The 16,525-nt window shown below is 39.0% G+C and overlaps 2 protein-coding genes across 7 annotated transcripts in view; one reads left to right on the top strand and one right to left on the bottom strand.

Moving 5' to 3' along the window:
* Nucleotides 1-16,069, bottom strand: part of TMEM56 (transmembrane protein 56) — a 45,075-nt gene extending 29,006 nt beyond the window's left edge. Inside the window, exons 1-4 of one of the 6 annotated variants that reach the window (XM_026057695.1) lie at nt 15,159-15,245; nt 7,112-7,255; nt 5,622-5,865; nt 5,192-5,359 (exon numbers count right to left, since the gene is read on the bottom strand). In XM_026057695.1, the coding sequence (XP_025913480.1) occupies nt 5,192-5,252 (61 nt within the window). In that variant the 5' untranslated portion in view covers nt 5,253-5,359; nt 5,622-5,865; nt 7,112-7,255; nt 15,159-15,245. Of the gene's footprint in view, nt 1-1,169; nt 1,292-5,191; nt 5,360-5,621; nt 5,866-7,111; nt 7,256-15,158; nt 15,246-15,986 lie in introns of those variants that run through there. The other 5 variants (XM_026057696.1, XM_026057698.1, XM_026057697.1 and 2 more) reach the window with 5 other exon arrangements.
* A 119-nt stretch (nt 16,070-16,188) lies between these two features.
* ALG14 (ALG14, UDP-N-acetylglucosaminyltransferase subunit) overlaps nt 16,189-16,525 on the top strand; it is a 23,279-nt gene continuing 22,942 nt past the window's right edge. The window contains exon 1 of the mRNA XM_026057704.1: nt 16,189-16,343. Coding sequence (XP_025913489.1) covers nt 16,208-16,343 — 136 coding nt within the window. The 5' untranslated portion in view covers nt 16,189-16,207. The remainder of the gene's footprint in view (nt 16,344-16,525) is intronic.

The raw sequence follows: 16,525 nt of genomic DNA on the forward strand, positions 1-16,525 counted from the left end.
GGCGGCAACTGGCGGCGGGCTGACCGCAAGCCCCGCCGGCACCCTCAGCATCGCGCCTGAAGCGCGCGCTGGGCGAACGGTCACGGAATAATGCTACTTACTGCGGAAAACAATCCGTCCTTAACCAGCCCTACGCTCTTTTTTTCAGCGTAGTTCAAAAATGCAACCGCTGTAGTATCACAAACAAGCAAAAAATAAGAACCGTTCTCTGCGGCCATCGGCGATGGGAGTGTGGCAGCACTCAAAACTCGGAGGATGTGCCCGTGAGCAGGTGCCAAGGCAAGCGGCCAGTCTCCAACTTGCTTTCCGTCAGACAATTTCCTACCAATATAGCAGCTGCCATAATGGGTCACAGAGCCTCCTAATTTTGTCTTTGCAAGCTGCTAACATCAGTGAATATATACTACAGTAGACTGTTTGGAAATATTATACCCTAAATTCTACTTAATTCACATGCCTGGAAAAAGGTGTTTGTGTTGGGGGAAGAAAAATTCTGAGATATATATAGATATATGTACACACACACATGTATAGCATTTCACCTTCCAACAAAAGTTTAGACACTAGGCCTTTCATATATATGAACACACTCCCATTGTCTAGAATATTTCAGTGGAAAAATGTTGATGTTATTGTTTGTGTCCTAGAAATCCACTTCTCAATAACACTGTACAACATATTATCATAGGTGATGCACCCTTCATACAGAGAACTGATAATAATGCTGATACCTAATATCTTTGAAATTAAATGCAGTGATTTTTGTCAAATTATTTTTCATTTTACATTTTTGAACTGTTATATAGTATTGAAATATCAAATAGAAACAAAATCATGTTTACAAAATAAAGTATTATGATTAATAGACTCATCTTTTTTTTTTTTTCAGAAAATGGCAGACTTTACCAAAGAGAAAATCTACTGTCATATAAATCCTAAACTATCTGCTTCAACTTCCACTTTCTGTTAAGGGTTCCTGATCTTTCACAGCAAGAATTTATAAATTCTCTTCCCTTAAAGAACATAATGTTAAAGGTATCCATATACTTCTGTCACTAGATTAAGCTTCAGCAACTGAAAAATTGTCTACCTTTATCTCCCTTGGAAAATGTCCCCCAAAGAAGGAACACTAAAGCTTTAGCCTGAACAGAAACTGATGTTTGGCTTACCTTGGTAGGCCACTCTGCAAAATATGGCAATTCAGGTGCTGATGCATGAGCCACAGAGCCATCCCTGCTGCGGGAATGGTAACCTGTAGGAAGTGGCCAGGGCAGGTCGCCAGCATCTGTAACTGTTTCAAGTCATTCCAACTCAATCCATTGCTGAACATAATCAACTGCCTGGTAAGTATTTGTGTAAACATCAGAACCACTGAAGTCTGGCTTCCATACAACTTGTGTCTTATGGTTGATAGACTTTTTAACCAAATTTTATTAGCAAAATTCCATAAAACATGGTCAGCTGAGTAAGAGTTTACCATTACTTAAAGGAAAAGATCCCATTCCTGTTTCCAATCTTCTATTCCAGAAACAAACAGATGCACACATAAAGACAGCGATATCAAATAAACATAATTTCTTAGTGAAACTAGGATAAAAACCTCATCTTTTAGTTTGATGTCATATCATTTTATTCTTCATATGGTGGAAGATCTCAACATATTTTTCTACTATGTCTACTGCTTTTAGTGAAACAGACAGCTGCTAAAATGTATGGGAGTTTTATCTAAGAACTGCACAGTAGGGTCATAAACCATTTTCAAATGACATAAACTAGAAAAGTTCTATGACAATCTTTTCTTCAACACTTCTTCCAAAGAGCAGCCATCACTTTTTGCTTAGTCCAGTATCACTGACTTTTCAAACTTTCTTTAAACATACTGCTTGCCTTCTTAAGTCATAACAACTGTAACAATTATCTTCCATACAGACAAAGAGTAGACTTTTGGGATCACAGAGGATCTAAAATGACAGTGAGGGCTGGAATGGTCATTCTCAGACCTGTGGGAATACAGGGAGAGGTGGGCTCAGGCAAGGATTCTTCCCACTCACAGTTAAGAACTAAAGGCTCTGACCAACAGGCTCTGGCAGATTTAGCTGCAGTGTTTTAAGATGTTATTTCTCCCAGTTGCCTGAGGTCATATTCGTTCTAGTAGAGCACAACAATGAAAGTAGATAGGTTTGTAATGTGCCAGCTTGTGACCTGGAGTCTCTACCATAAAAATGCGGTAATGTCTTAAACTGAACTCTGCCAGAGACCATCTACCAGAACTCTAAGCCTCAGAATAACACATCTCACCATTGTGCAGTTGCAGGGCTAGGAAGCATCTAGGACAAGACAAACTAGACTTTCCCCAAACCTCTGCATCAGGCCTGCGCAGCATACAGCTTACCAAACAATTCCTTTGGCCCAGCATGCTGCGTGGGTGAAAGAAACTAGTTTGACCTGCCTCACTGCTTTCACCTTAACACGTGGTTAGCATGTTGTCGAGCATGCAGCAGATCATGACCAGAGGCAATGCTGCCTTTCAACAATCCAAGAACGCACACTGGGTTGAGCAGCGCTGACCGCAGAGCTCAGAGATGGTGTACACTGCAGCTTCCTGGCTGTCAACTGCTCTTCATGTAAGCATATGGTGGGATAAAGAAGATAAGAAAGTTTGCAGATAAGAAAGAATTGGCTATAGGGATAGGAAGCTGTTGCAGTAAAAAGATGGTCTGCAGACGTGGTTAAATATGGCTATCATCCATACAGGTTGTCTTAGATTTGTCCTCTTTTCCAACCAGAAATGTTCTCCAGGAGGATTCTGAGGACTGTCTGTATTTGTCTGGGATTGTTGGTACCTGGTAATCTTGTCAGTTTGGATGCTACCGCATATGCGCAGCAGCCTCAACCTGGATGTCCTGTGTCCAGGAATCCCGAACAGGTCCACAGAGCAAACACACTAAGCCTACACTGCACCTGCAAAGCAATTCCAACATTACCAGGAATTGTCACATTTACTGTGCAAAACCAGGAGAGTACTCTTACAAAGTGTTGCATAAACTTACTACACAGTTACTCTCTGCATTTCCAGTTAGTCCAAGTGCTAAAAGCATTAGGCTTATTGTACTTGCATTATGCAAACTGTACACCTATTTCTGCATCAGAAATTTCAGAAACATAGTAGCCAAAGGGTCGGATAAACAACCATCAGGGCAGTGTCACAGCCAATTGGTTGCTACAGTTTGGAGTAGCTGCTTGGCTTTCACTACTTACACACCTTTTCCTCACTCCCACGCTTTGTGATTTGCAGCCACCATTTTCCAGCTGCTGCAAACCAAAGTTACCGCTGATAAATGGTAACTGCCAAGGAATTCCCTAGTACCAAATGCAACTTCTGAGCCAAGCTTCTGCAGAGGGAAGTAAGGGCAGTGGGGTTGCTATGGTCAGGTGTATAGCTGAGATTTGGGAACAAGGTGCAAAGAATAAGAGCTATATTCCATGTTTACAGAGGGGTAGATATGCAGGACATGGAAGTATCACAGTAGCATTCGCAGATAAGAGCATAATTCTGTTGGCTTCAGTCAAATCACCTCTATTTCACACTACTATAAGAGAAAAAATGGGCTCTGCCATTCATCTGTGCCTTAATTACAAGGAAGCTGCTTCTTGGATATATTTTCAGCTTCATACCTATTAGGCCTAGGACTTTTGTAAGCAAGGGACAAATCTGACTGTAAAAGGAATGAATCTGCTAAGTTGGAGTGGTAAACAGAAGATAGTCCAACATTTCTAAGTCGAAATCTGCAGTAATCCATCCTCAGCTGAGTTGTACACACCTGTTCCACATCCTTCTCCCTAGGTAATTGACTTTCAGTGTTGTACTTCAGGTATGGAAAAATCAAATTTAGTGTCAGATGATTGTTTGTAACTCCCACTAAAATCTGTGAGAGATGTGACCACGAATAAAAAACTGCATGGTACCCTCACAGCATTCATTTTCTAAGTATGCCTGTTATTTTGAAACCAGGCTTTCTGTGAGCTGAGCCAATCTCTCTCAAGAATGAAGCCTTTATCAATGCTACTGTACTGAAAAGTGGGGCATATGTAAGAAAACAAAATACTTTTGGAGCATTTGAAAATTATTTCAGTTGTTGGTTTGAATTTAAACAGGACATAACTAAACTTTCTGTCTGCATTTACCAATTGTAGTAGCAATAGAATCTTAATAAATGTTTAAAGCACAGCCTGATCAATTTATGAAAGAAATTATATAACATCATGTTGTGACAGCAGTGGATTGAATTCAGTGACCTAAAAAGTGCTTAAATTTGTTTCCATCTTAGGAAGTTCCTAGGTCTACCTGTCAGCAGAAGGAGATAATTCCCAGAAAATCAATTATACATGTAAGCAGAAACATCATGGAGATGAAAGAACACATAAAAGAGCAAGCACAATTCTCCTTTCACAATATTGTGAATCATGAGCAACTCTACCAAAGCCAACAGAGTTATACTACTGCGAGTGAGAAAAGAACCAGCTCCATTCTCCAAAAATTGCTCAGGCCACCCATGAAGTCCAATGACAGTAACTGTAGCAGCTAATATTACAGCATTTAATTCAGACAACACAAGATAGAAGAGACTGAAAAGAAAGGATCTGAATTTCATGTTGGCCAAAAAAGCAAAAAAAAGTATCAGGGAAATGGTGAATGGAAGAGGAAAGCAAAAAAAAGATTCTAGTTAAAAAATAAATCCTCCTCCCTCCCTGCAAATTCTCTTAGAAAAAAAAACTGGCTATATCTGCATGCTTTTTTAAACACCTTGCATGTACCCAGTTAATAGTTGCTGAGCTGTATGTGCCCCTGAAAAAAAAAAAGTGTAATCTTCATTTTTCAAATAGCAGACATGTTTTGTGTGTTGATGAATATTGGGTTATATCTACTCAGATTGCTACAGAATGTGAATCTTATTTTTTCAGCATAGGTTTTTCATACCATATCCTGTCACATTTTTATGTAGCATTGTACTAAACAATACCTTCATTTTCCCCTACTCAAATTTACTTCTTCCAAACACACCTGCCCTTTTTCATCTTAGATCAGTTAGTTTAGCTTTCCTGGCCCACTTGGAACAGCATTTCTGACAGTAGTACTTACTCCCAGTAACTGAACAAGGGTTTGTTTCTGTAAAGCTGTCTGGGCACTAACCTTTTCCTCTCAGCCTCCCTTCTTCAGTTTTCTTCCAGTTTTTCTGTCTTCTCTTCTCCATTTATCTCTCATCACACGCTGTCTTTTTCATCTAGTCACACCTCACCTGCGGCATTACCCTATTGGTATTATCGTCCTGATTATAACCGTCCAGAAGCTATTGAGGACCTGTAAAATAGCACATTGTGAGTTTATCATGCTGCATTACAAACTGCTACATTGATGCACCATGTCAGCATTATGACAAAACATCAAACTGCACTAAGACAGATGTGCTGAATATGATCCACAGAATTATCAAAAATGCCATCTCTCCCCCCCGCCCCCCACCTCCATCTCCTCTTTTCCTTTTCCTGCTGTATCCTCTAGTTTCTTAGCACTTTTTCCTTTTCTGTTGCATTATTTTCTTCCTCCTAACAGTCATCCTCACCTGGCTTCCTTATTGTCCACCTCACATTCCTCCATGCATTTTCTTTCCTCAGATGTACCCACACAAAGCACTATAATGGAGGCAGCAATGCAGCTTTGTTAAATGTGTCATTCGCTCTTTAGTAAACAATGCTGCACCTGGGTGCATCTTTGGGATCAGCAAACTGAAGGTCTAGAAAGCACTCCATTCCCAAAGGCTTAAGCCAGAGAGCTCCGAGATTAATGAGAGTTCTCAATTCCCAAATCTGTGAGATGGAGCACACCAAAAACAGCAGGAGGAAGCTTGAAATAATACAAGATTCTTTTCTTCACATGCACATACTGCCTTTTGCGTTGTGATAGTCAAGGCTCTTAGCAACAAGGACACTGTAGAATGGGGCACTGACTAGAATTTGATGACGTCAGAACAGCAGAAAATGAAAGAAGATGTACTTTGTAATGGCATACAATTGAAAAGCAGGAAATTGGTGCCAAGCAGTACTAAAAACAAACAAATTATTTCCCAACTATTCAACATGCAAAGGTCAGAAAGCAATGCCTTTTTTAATATTCAGACTGCTAATTAAAACAGCATAATATAAGCAGAGAACAAAACAGTGCTTGTTGATAGTAGGTATTTTGTTTTACATGATAGTATCACATTTTCAGAAGCAGCACATCAGGTTAAAAGACATAAAGCACACTTGGGATAGTATCACTCATCTGTATGCTAAAAATAGCTTCTAAGCCTCACTTAGATCAGTCTAAACTTTGGCACAAGCGTTAGCAGCTGCGCAGGATTTAACGATGCCTCTTTCAGAATGCACCACAGTGCAGAAAGAATGGCTTATTAAGATATTCTAATGTCTGATATATTAACCTAAGGAGGTTAAGTAATTTCTTCAGAGAATAGTTTCCTCTGAGTATCTCTGTCAATTTTTAAGATTTACAGAAATTTGTCTATTATTTTTGTGATCTTTTCTTCCTCTGTTGATGTGTGAATGTACTGAAGAAAGAAGGACAGAAAATCACTTAGCAGTACAGGGAAAACAATGAAACTGAGTGCACACTCACACTATATAAGTCTAAATGCTGTTCAAATCCATAAAGAAAAAAACCCTGAAGAAGAAAACTAGGAACTGTTTTCCAAATATTTCTCAACTACAGTAATCAATAATATTTGTAATAACTATATTTTTTTTTTCCAGAGAACAACATGATTTTTAAATTGATATCTCTTTTAAATACTAGAATCTTTTTAAACTCATGTTTTGAGGTAGATATTAAAGCAGTATAACGCATTCTTTCAGAAGGAAGCATACTTCATGTCTGAACCTTATTGGCTCTGGGGCCCCAGAATGTACTATGCACCTTTATTTTAGTGCTAATAATGTCTATACAAAAGACCCTGTTTTTACAGTGCTGCTTGTTAGTATTGTAGTTTGTTTAAAAATTTTGTATTGGAACTCTCCTAGCTTCTTACTTAGGGTTTAAGTCTTTGTTTCTACTTACATCAGCATGTCTAGTGATTTTCCCCATCTCTAAAGCCTCGATCTGCACATTATTTCATACATGTGCCTCTATGCAGCTTTAGTCGTATGAAGGAAATCATGCTCTGCACTGTAACCTGCATGCCTAAGACCTCGAACAGCAGTCCTGATAAGAAAGATGTAAAAGGAGAAGAAACAGTACCTTTAAATACATCAGTGCTAAAACATAAAACTAAAGGTTGCCTATCAGACAAGTGGGGGATTTTTTAGGCTTCCACTTACACTGTTCAGCACTGTATATATTTTTGCTAATGAGCAACACTCCCTCTATTCACTTGCTGAAATATTTGTAAATATTAGAAAAGAATTAAATATAAAACTGAAAGATAATTTAAAAGAAAATAAGAAAAACACAAAAACAATCCTAACGGTATATCTAATATATATGAGAAAAATGCTAAGGTGGAAGAGTTTCAGCAATAAAAATATATCAGATTATGCAAGCATTATAAATGGGTTTGAATTATCTCTTTGTGAAATACAACAAATATACTGTGACACTGTACACAATGTAATTCTTCTGCTACTTAATATGCACTAACATACAACATCCTGGTTTCTTTCCAGTGTTGCATATTTACTCTTATTTTCTTGTATATATACATGTCTTGCTGTAATATTTCTACAAGGACTGCTTAAAGAACCTACTGTCAGCACACACTCATGTGATTTGCTGAATTATGGATATTACACATCTGGAATTTCTCTCAAGAGCTCCTCTTTTTCTAAATGGAGATTATACCCCAGTGGAAACAAGCATTTCCCCACTTACATGGGATTTTAAGATTCAGGATATCCTGGGCAACAGTCCCTGCACATATGCAGACCTAGGCATGGCCAAGTTGTCCTTGCCCAATTAGCCACATGTTATGTTCTGCAGTGCACAGAAGTACAGCCTGGACTCTATGCGTATGCTCCAAGTGTCAAACTGGACACATCAGACTCACTGGATGCATTAGACTTACTAAGCAGCAAGTCCATGATGTTCAGAATTCAGTGAATTTGATGCTTATGCATACCTGCCATCTAGGCAGTGAACAAACTCGTATTTGTCAGGTTTTCCTGGGGAGAAATATAGGAAGCCATGTGCTGGAGCAGGCAACACTCTGCACCTCGTATAATTAGTCTTTCTTTCAAAAAATACATCTTTCAATAAATTTCCTTAAAAAAGAAACTGCCTTTCATTTTACTTTTGGGTAATGCCTCACCCAAAGAATCCCTGCATGTTATAACAATAAAAATAATCTGAAAAAGAACAAAGCACTTTATCATCTCATCAGCCACAGCGGAAGTTACAGGGATCACAGCTTCTCATGATCTGAGTCTTAACTACTAAAATGCAGAACAAAGGGAGAAGGTAACAAATTCAGTCTAAAAACTCTTCATTTTCCTTTTGAGCAAATTGTTTTTCTTTCTGTGGACAGTGTCCTTTAAAGGCGGTTGTAGTTCATCTTACAGTTTCTCAATCAGATGTAAAAATTGAGACTTACACAGTTTCTTGGTTTGACTGTTTCCTGCTTAAGAACTGTTTGTGTTTGCAATTGTATTAGTTCTCAAACAAAAAGATACAGTCAAAAAGACAAGATAATTTGTTTTCAAAGTACTCTAAAGGAATATGAAATCTTGTGCAAGAACCCTATTTGTAAATTATTTCTATTATTTGTCTTTGGTCAAGCATTAGTAAATCAGAAGCTAGTATGAAATATCATGAGTGTTTCCATGTGCGAAATATTTTATTCCTTTCAGTAAGGTACTAATCACTAGTCAGCAAAACAATTGATACTGTAACTTAACTCTAAGCAATTCTTATTATCACTGTTTATTTCAAAACAGGAGTCATCCAATTGTCTTGACACCTTAACAATGCATTAAATGCACAATATCTGATGCAACTGGTGTACAATTTCCTAGCATTCATTTTATTTGCAATGCAGGAAAGGACATTCTCTTCTGGTACTGTCAGCATTACACATCATCTGTGGTTGATGAAAAAATGCAAATGAGGGGTATCTATTTTTAAATTATATGCGATCACATAATTAAAGACTCTTAAAATGTAGATGTGCAGAAGGGCAAGTTATTTTAGCTTTATCTGGACTCTTAACTGTGAGATCTTTTTGTTGTCATAGCTTGCTGTGACAGCATCTTACATATTTTTAACAAGACAGATAAAAGCAAGAGAAGGATTTTCAGATTTCAAAATTTCAGTATTTTGTCTCAGAAGAATTATACACAACCATATAGATATTAAAATACTGAGGTAACTCAGCCAGCCCTTGCAAACTCTACAAGCAACTCAATTTATTTCCATTGAGAGTCAGTGGAGTCATTACATTCAATTGACTTTAACAGGATTTGGACAAAACCCCAGATCTACAGCCATTTCTGGCAACAGCCCCAAAACAAGTCAATAAATGGCATATTTTACAATACATCTGCATAAAGAAAAGGAAAGACACAAGGAAAAAGGGAGGAAGAAAAGAGAAAATGAAAGATAGTATGGAGCAAAACTAGAGCACATCACCTCTTCCCTTTAAATATGATCAGTTCTTTCCAACTCCAATATTTCACTAACTCGGCATTAGACCTTAACAAATCTAAGCAAATCTAAGCTGTTCTCACTTTTGACTCAGGAAGCTGTCTTTCTGTGGAGGCTGGGTTATCAGTTCTGAGGCACTCTGTATGCTCATCAGGAGAAGATGGAGAGAGCACAGAAAGGTAAGGGGCCCTTTCCCCAAGCCTAAAAGACAGAAGGGCTGAGAAATGAAATCTAGAAAAAGACCTCTGATGCCAGCAGCAACCAACCAACTACCAAACTTTCAGTCTAGGAGAGGAAGAGATAGGTGCTGACAGAAGCTGATAAAAGGGATCAGGCTGTCTCTCTGCACAAGCAGCACCTGCAATGGGCAGTCTTCTCTTGGCAGCAGGGATCCAGGAAAGGCTGTCTAAACAAATGTGCATTTCCCCATGTCCTCCTTTACAGATCCATGGAAGGCTCAGGAAATCCCCAGCTTGAAGAGATCTTGCAGAAGCAGCAAATCTGTAGAGAAACCTATACCCTAACCCCCAAGTAACCTGAAAATTTCATTTTACATTACAAACAAATTTGAAGATTTCCAGGATGGTAAAGTCAGACTCCAAATCTATTTTTAGGAATATAAAAAAAGGCCCTACTTTCACAGGCCAAGTGGTCAATGGACCCCAGTGACCTCCAGGATGCTCAGTACTCCCAAGATGTGAAACAATAGTCTCTTTCTCCTGGCTTTTTGAATACATAAAAGAACATCAGTTTATATTATGTTACTGGGACTGTTCCCTAAACATGCTACCCAGTAATTAGTGCAAGTTGCAATCTGTAATTATGGTGCTGTCTGCTATAAATGTTCTTGCTTCATAAAACCACACTCAAAATTCCTCCAAACTGTCACCAAACATGTGTCATCAAAGCAACACACGCCAGCTCTCTAGCCATGCCGTCAGATGTAGTATGTTAAAGAAAGACCTGATAGCTATTTGGTTCACATCTATTAGAGAAAGACTTTTTCCCTACAAATTGCTACCTTGATTCTAAGTTGGTATGTGGTATTTAGACTCAGATGAATTTCTAAAAACAGTCTCCTCCCTCCTCCTCCATTTCCAGAGACATATACAGAGAACTCATCATAGCCAGAGAGCAGGAAATCTTTAAATGGTAGCAGGAAAGAATATTTTATTTTTTGGTATATACTAACAACCACTTTGTTGTCTCCCACTTATGACAGAGTTAGGCAGCAAAGCATGCCACTGGGAATTACAGTAGAAAGAACAGCAAATGTGAATAGGAGAAAGAATTCAGTTTTAATAGTTAACAAAAACTATTATTTGGGGCATTTGGTTCCAGATTTTTGGTTATTTAGGACAAGCAAAGTTTATGCATTTGCAAAAGCTGCATCATTATGTCTAAAGAAATACCAGAGACAGCTTAGATGCATATGAGAAGTACTGTTATACCAGGAAGTACAGCACTAACTGTAATGGTAACATAAATATTACAGATGTTATTGATTACAGATACAAATTAGGACTTCTAAGATTACATATCTATAATTGTAATGACAGCATCTTCTGTAAGTTTCTGACTGACAAGAAACAAAAACTGTACTTAGCCCAAAGTAGTTGAAAGTAATTGCTGCTACAAGGGACAAATCTTTCCACAGACTGGCTCCAACATCTCCTAATCCTGTCATCAAGTGAGACCAGCCAGCAGCTTCAGCTGCCTTCTCCAACTTGTCCCCAGTTGGTCCACAATGGCCTAGTCCACTGATTTAATTAAAAATCCCTTTCCTTCTCAACTGCAGAACTTTCATACTTATGACGTTATTATTCTAGATTCTTCCAGATGCAACTTGAATTTCTAATATTAAAGAAAAATCATTAGAAACCCAATCAGAACTGTTCAGGTTTTCTCTGTTAAAAAAATATATCACTGTTCTTTATGCTTCTAGAAACACCAGAGGGACATAAATCTAGAGGATTTGTTTTCTGCAGAATTCAAGTTTACTGATATATCTTGTTTTTCAAATCACTTCTCATACTTATTTATCTTGCAGAAACTAAGAAGATTTAAATACATTTAATACATGACTGAAGATGTGGTAAATTGTTCCACATCAAAATTTCTCCTGCAGCAAAACCTAAGAGGTTCCTGCCCATTTCCTCATCCAACTCCTCCTACCATTTTGCTAGTTTACCCCTCAGTTGTGTTGATGCAACTGTTTGTGGAGCCACACGCTAAGCCAAACAACACAGAATGACCTAATTTAACAAAACAACAGCACCAGCTTCAAAAAGCAGGGGGATGCAAGTGTCTTGGGGTCAGTGGGAATTTCTTAAACAAGCCTTCTAATCTGAGAAATTTTACTACAAAATTACACCACAGGAGTATTTACATGGAGACTTTGTCCAAGATAGCTAGTTTATTGGCTTAGCTTATTTTGGAGGAAACATCCCAGGTTGACAAGCCCTAACCAAATGGACCTGGAGTTTAAAAATAGTTAATCATCTAGGAAGCCATCAAAAGCAAACATTATCTGAACACCACAAGTACTCTGTTTTGCTACTGTTTTAAAGAGTAATTTCCATATTAATCAATCTCATTCATATGTCTACTGTTAGCATTCATAATTATAAGAAAAATCAAAAATAATTATTCAAAATACCAATTAGGAAATCATGAATGTAAGGTGTATTTTGGTTGCATGGAAAGACTGTCTTGTTTGACAGTTAAAGTTAGACCACTTAAAAATACAAAAAACTATCTGGAATGTCAGAAAGTGAATGACCATCAGTCAAAGCTGTCTACAATTCATTCCCTGTCCCTAGAAGGGAAAAAATACTTTTGTTTATATTCTAATGGCAGCCTTTCCTGTTGGAGACAAAAGAAACTGGAATTAGACTACAAAGAAATCAAACTTTCCTCAATTCAATACCATTATAATTTTCAAAGTAGACATGCACTGGACATACTAGTAAGCCTCTTCATAGAATATTCACATATCAAAAGAACAATAGTAGGTTTTTCTTCAGCAACATTGTCTTGCAAGTGGTAAATGAAAACAAAACTATACTATTTTGTAAGAGCCTGTTTTTCCTATTCAAGAGTTTCAAAGTTTCCTTTTGAACAACAGTGATCAAGTATTTAAAAGAATGGTTTACTCATTAAAGAAGTTCAAAGCTAACTTACTGCATGAGTAGCAAAGGTGCCAGAGACAACCCTTTTAATTACTGCACTTATGTTACTTTACGTCAAATGACTTTTCAGGGTAAATGCACTGCTTCCTCTCACACATTATTAGAACAGATTACATGTTCATTTTCAATATTACTAATTTTACAAACTAAGGAAAAGTATCCAGCCCTAGCAACTGTCTTCCTTGTACAAGTCCCACACTTAACATACTTCACATTATTAAGCTAATGTGACCATGATGTGCTGGACTTTGGGAGACTTGCTAGTTTTTGATAAATACTTTCATATTCATGCCTGATCCTGAGACGAAGTCAAAGGAGGCTGACAGATGGAAATCCACCACTGAACATGCAATAAAGTTGAATGAATAGGAAGCAACCTGCTTGCTTCATCCATTGCAGCTACATAGCTCTTGCAGGTCTTGGTTTGAAATCTCCCTGATCTAGAAGACTGTGTGCATCGAGTATGCAGTGAGTTGCCATGATGAAGAAACAAATACACCTGTGTTCTACTGAGAAAAGGTGTGATTAGAAGTCTTTTACTGAAGATAGGATCTGCATGTACTCTATTCTGTTTTCAAAAAAAAAAATTATTATTTATATATATACATACATATATACATATACACACATATCTCTGTAAAGCTTTGCTGCAGTTAGGTTGCAGATTATCACTTCAATCTTTAAACACTTATTTTAAGCAGCCTCACTGAACTGACTCTTCCCTCAAGCCTTGCAATCTGCTGTGGATACTACTTGAAAGCTATGTTCCTTGCTCAAGCAAAATTCCAAATGAGTAAGACTGCTGGCACTTGCTCTGCAAGCTTATGAGACAAACTTACTGGTTAACTCCCTAGACTTCTTGAAAGTCAAAATCTTTGCTTTGAGTCCAAAGAACTGTCAGACCCTCAGTTTTCTAGTCCAAAAAGTAGGTATTTCCCTGTATGCATCACTCTAACTTTTAGTCTTGTTTTTAATAACCTGTCCTAGCAAAAAATAAAAAACAAAAACAAAACCCCAGTAGGGTTGGAAGGGTGTTAAATCACAGTTTTTAATGAATTTCATCAAGTAGTCTTACAGAAGAATTCTATCTAAAAGGGGGATGTACATACAGAATAAACAGTGTGAAAAGAAGGAGAAAATAAGTTAATGTATTTTTTAATCACTCACAGCTGTTGAGATTCCAGGATTGTTTCTCTGAATAAAACAGTTAATAAAAAACATCTCCTTAATACTTCTTGTGGTAGGAACAAACAAGAACAAAGGGAAGATATTAAAACACTTCAGAAAAAAATCCTTAAAACAATTGTTATCTACACTCCTTCTGTTTAGCTGGGGTGCATTTTAAATTAGGGACATTATTTTCACTTAAGAGTTGTGTTTCCTCTTGTACTTTCACCACAGACAAAATCAGTATTTTAATGGCTTATAGAACTTATTGACTTGTTTTACAAATTCATATTGGATTATTCTTTGAAAAAGGACGGCAGTGCTTTTTTCTTCTTTCTTGTTTAATTTATGGACATGCATCTCTAGTGTCCCTAATTATTAGTTTTATGTAGCTAATTAAGCTTTGAATTTTTGATTATCATTAATGGAACTATTAAAGTCTGGTTGTTTCCAAATGTCAATAATTAAGAGAGATTTTTTGTGAGGCTTTCTGTAAATAGGTTATTCATTTGGGTGGGAGACCTTACTATGTTAACACTGTTTTTAAATAGTCTTTGTTTAAGAAAACTGCAAAATTACAGGTTGCATTGATGTAAACAAGGACAAAACGCGATCTACAAAACTGTGAGGCAAGAATCAGAAATATTCACTTCATTACAGATCCTAAGATAGCAAGTGATAGCTAGAAAGTATATACTTTATTTGTAAGTTGTGCAGTAATTTCTAGAACCCATGCCTGGGGGGAGGTTTCATTAAAAATGAGAAAGGTTCAGCTCCCAAGGCTGATAGGGATGCAAGAAGTCCAACCTGTTCAGAATGAAGAAGAAAAAACAGCCACAGAAACCAGCTAACAGACAGATGCAGAATTCCAGTGGGTTTGATCTATTGTGTTTGTGCACTTGAGGTGCAAATGCTCAGCAACCATCTTTCACACACTTAACAAGCCACCCCATAAGCAATGGTGTTAAACCACTCCTAGAAGTTCTGCAGTCACAGATCCCAGTTCCTAGGCCAGTAGGAGAGCCTGGCACCCTAGCACATAGTTTAAGCACAGTGATGAAGAAACTTTGCTGAAGTTTATTCTTTCCAAATCATAAAATGCATTATCTTACTTTTTTTAGCAAATGCACATCTGAGATCAGTCCAATGGCTGAATCATTACAATCTCCCCAACAAAGACTGGATGCTGACACAGGTGAAAAACATGCTGATCTGTTGCTCCACATTTCTTACTGAAATAAAAAGCTGAAGTATTAGAACAAATAAAAACAAGAATCAGGAGAGGTAGCAAAATATTAATTTTATGCATTATTGCAGGTTATGTAAAAAACAGTAATTCCGTGTATGCATACATACCTGGATAAAGATTATATCTGAATATGCTTGCAAATTCCTGCAGGAATCTGTATGTGTCAGTGAAATGACATGAGTATTTCTTCAGTATGTAGTTCTCAATTTATAAATTAACTAAAGCAGTTAAAACTCCTTTCAGCTGACTGCAACACACATGCAAAAAAGGAAGGCTTGGCACACAGAGGATTGTGTCAGCACGCAACACCGTGAAAGCACTGGTATGTATTTAGCCTCGTGGCCAAGCTCTGACACCGAAATGCTTTAGAGCTCCAGGAACTCAGCTGATTAGTAGTTGTAGCAGTGGAAGCAAATGCCAATTTCTGCTGTTCTCATCAATAAATCAAAACATTTATAAAACATTTATGGGAACACAATCCCGACCTTTTTAAATTTAAGAAGCGTCTTACATTTTATTGGCTTTTATTGCTAACACCTATAACCCCCACATCCGAAGACTCCCGCGCAGCCTTACTCAGACGACGGACTGCCAGCACCGGGACGGCCGCACGCGACACCCGCCCCAACGGCCGCACGCGCGGGCGGCAACGGCCCCAACGGCCGCCCGAGCCCGGGCTCGTATCGCTAACCTCGCCTGGCCCGCTGCACCGCAGGGCCCGTCCCCGCTGCGGGCTGCTCCCCCGGCGCCGCGGGAGCTTTTAGGTGTCGCCGCTGCGAACGTGTAAACGCTCAGCGCGCTGCTGCAGCGCGCAGAGAGGCGGGGAGGTTTGAGCCACGCCGGCTGCCGTCAGCCGGGAAGCGCTACCGCCTCCTTCTGCGTGGGGCCGCTGGGCGGCTCTGCGGCCGCACCATGGGGCCGCTGCTCCCGTGGCTGGGCGCCGCCGCCCTTCTCCTCCCCTTACTGCTTGTCCCCTTGGCTCTCCTAGCTAGGCGACGCCGCGGCCGGCAGACACCTCCCCTCAGCCTCCTGGTGGTGGCCGGCTCCGGTAAGTAGGGATTGCCAGGAGCGCGGCGCGGCTCGGTCTCCGCGGCCGGCCCCAGGAACTACCGCTCCCGGCAGGCAGCGCGGGGCGAAGGCCGCGGAGGTCTTGCGTGCTGCCCCGGTGCCTGCTAGGAGTTGTAGTCTTGGAGGGGCGGGCCCGAAGGGAGGCCCGGGCGCCGGCGGCCG

This window comes from Apteryx rowi, unplaced genomic scaffold, assembly GCF_003343035.1.
Source record: "Apteryx rowi isolate R43461 unplaced genomic scaffold, aptRow1 scaffold_14, whole genome shotgun sequence".
In the NCBI taxonomy this organism is placed as follows: domain Eukaryota; kingdom Metazoa; phylum Chordata; class Aves; order Apterygiformes; family Apterygidae; genus Apteryx; species Apteryx rowi.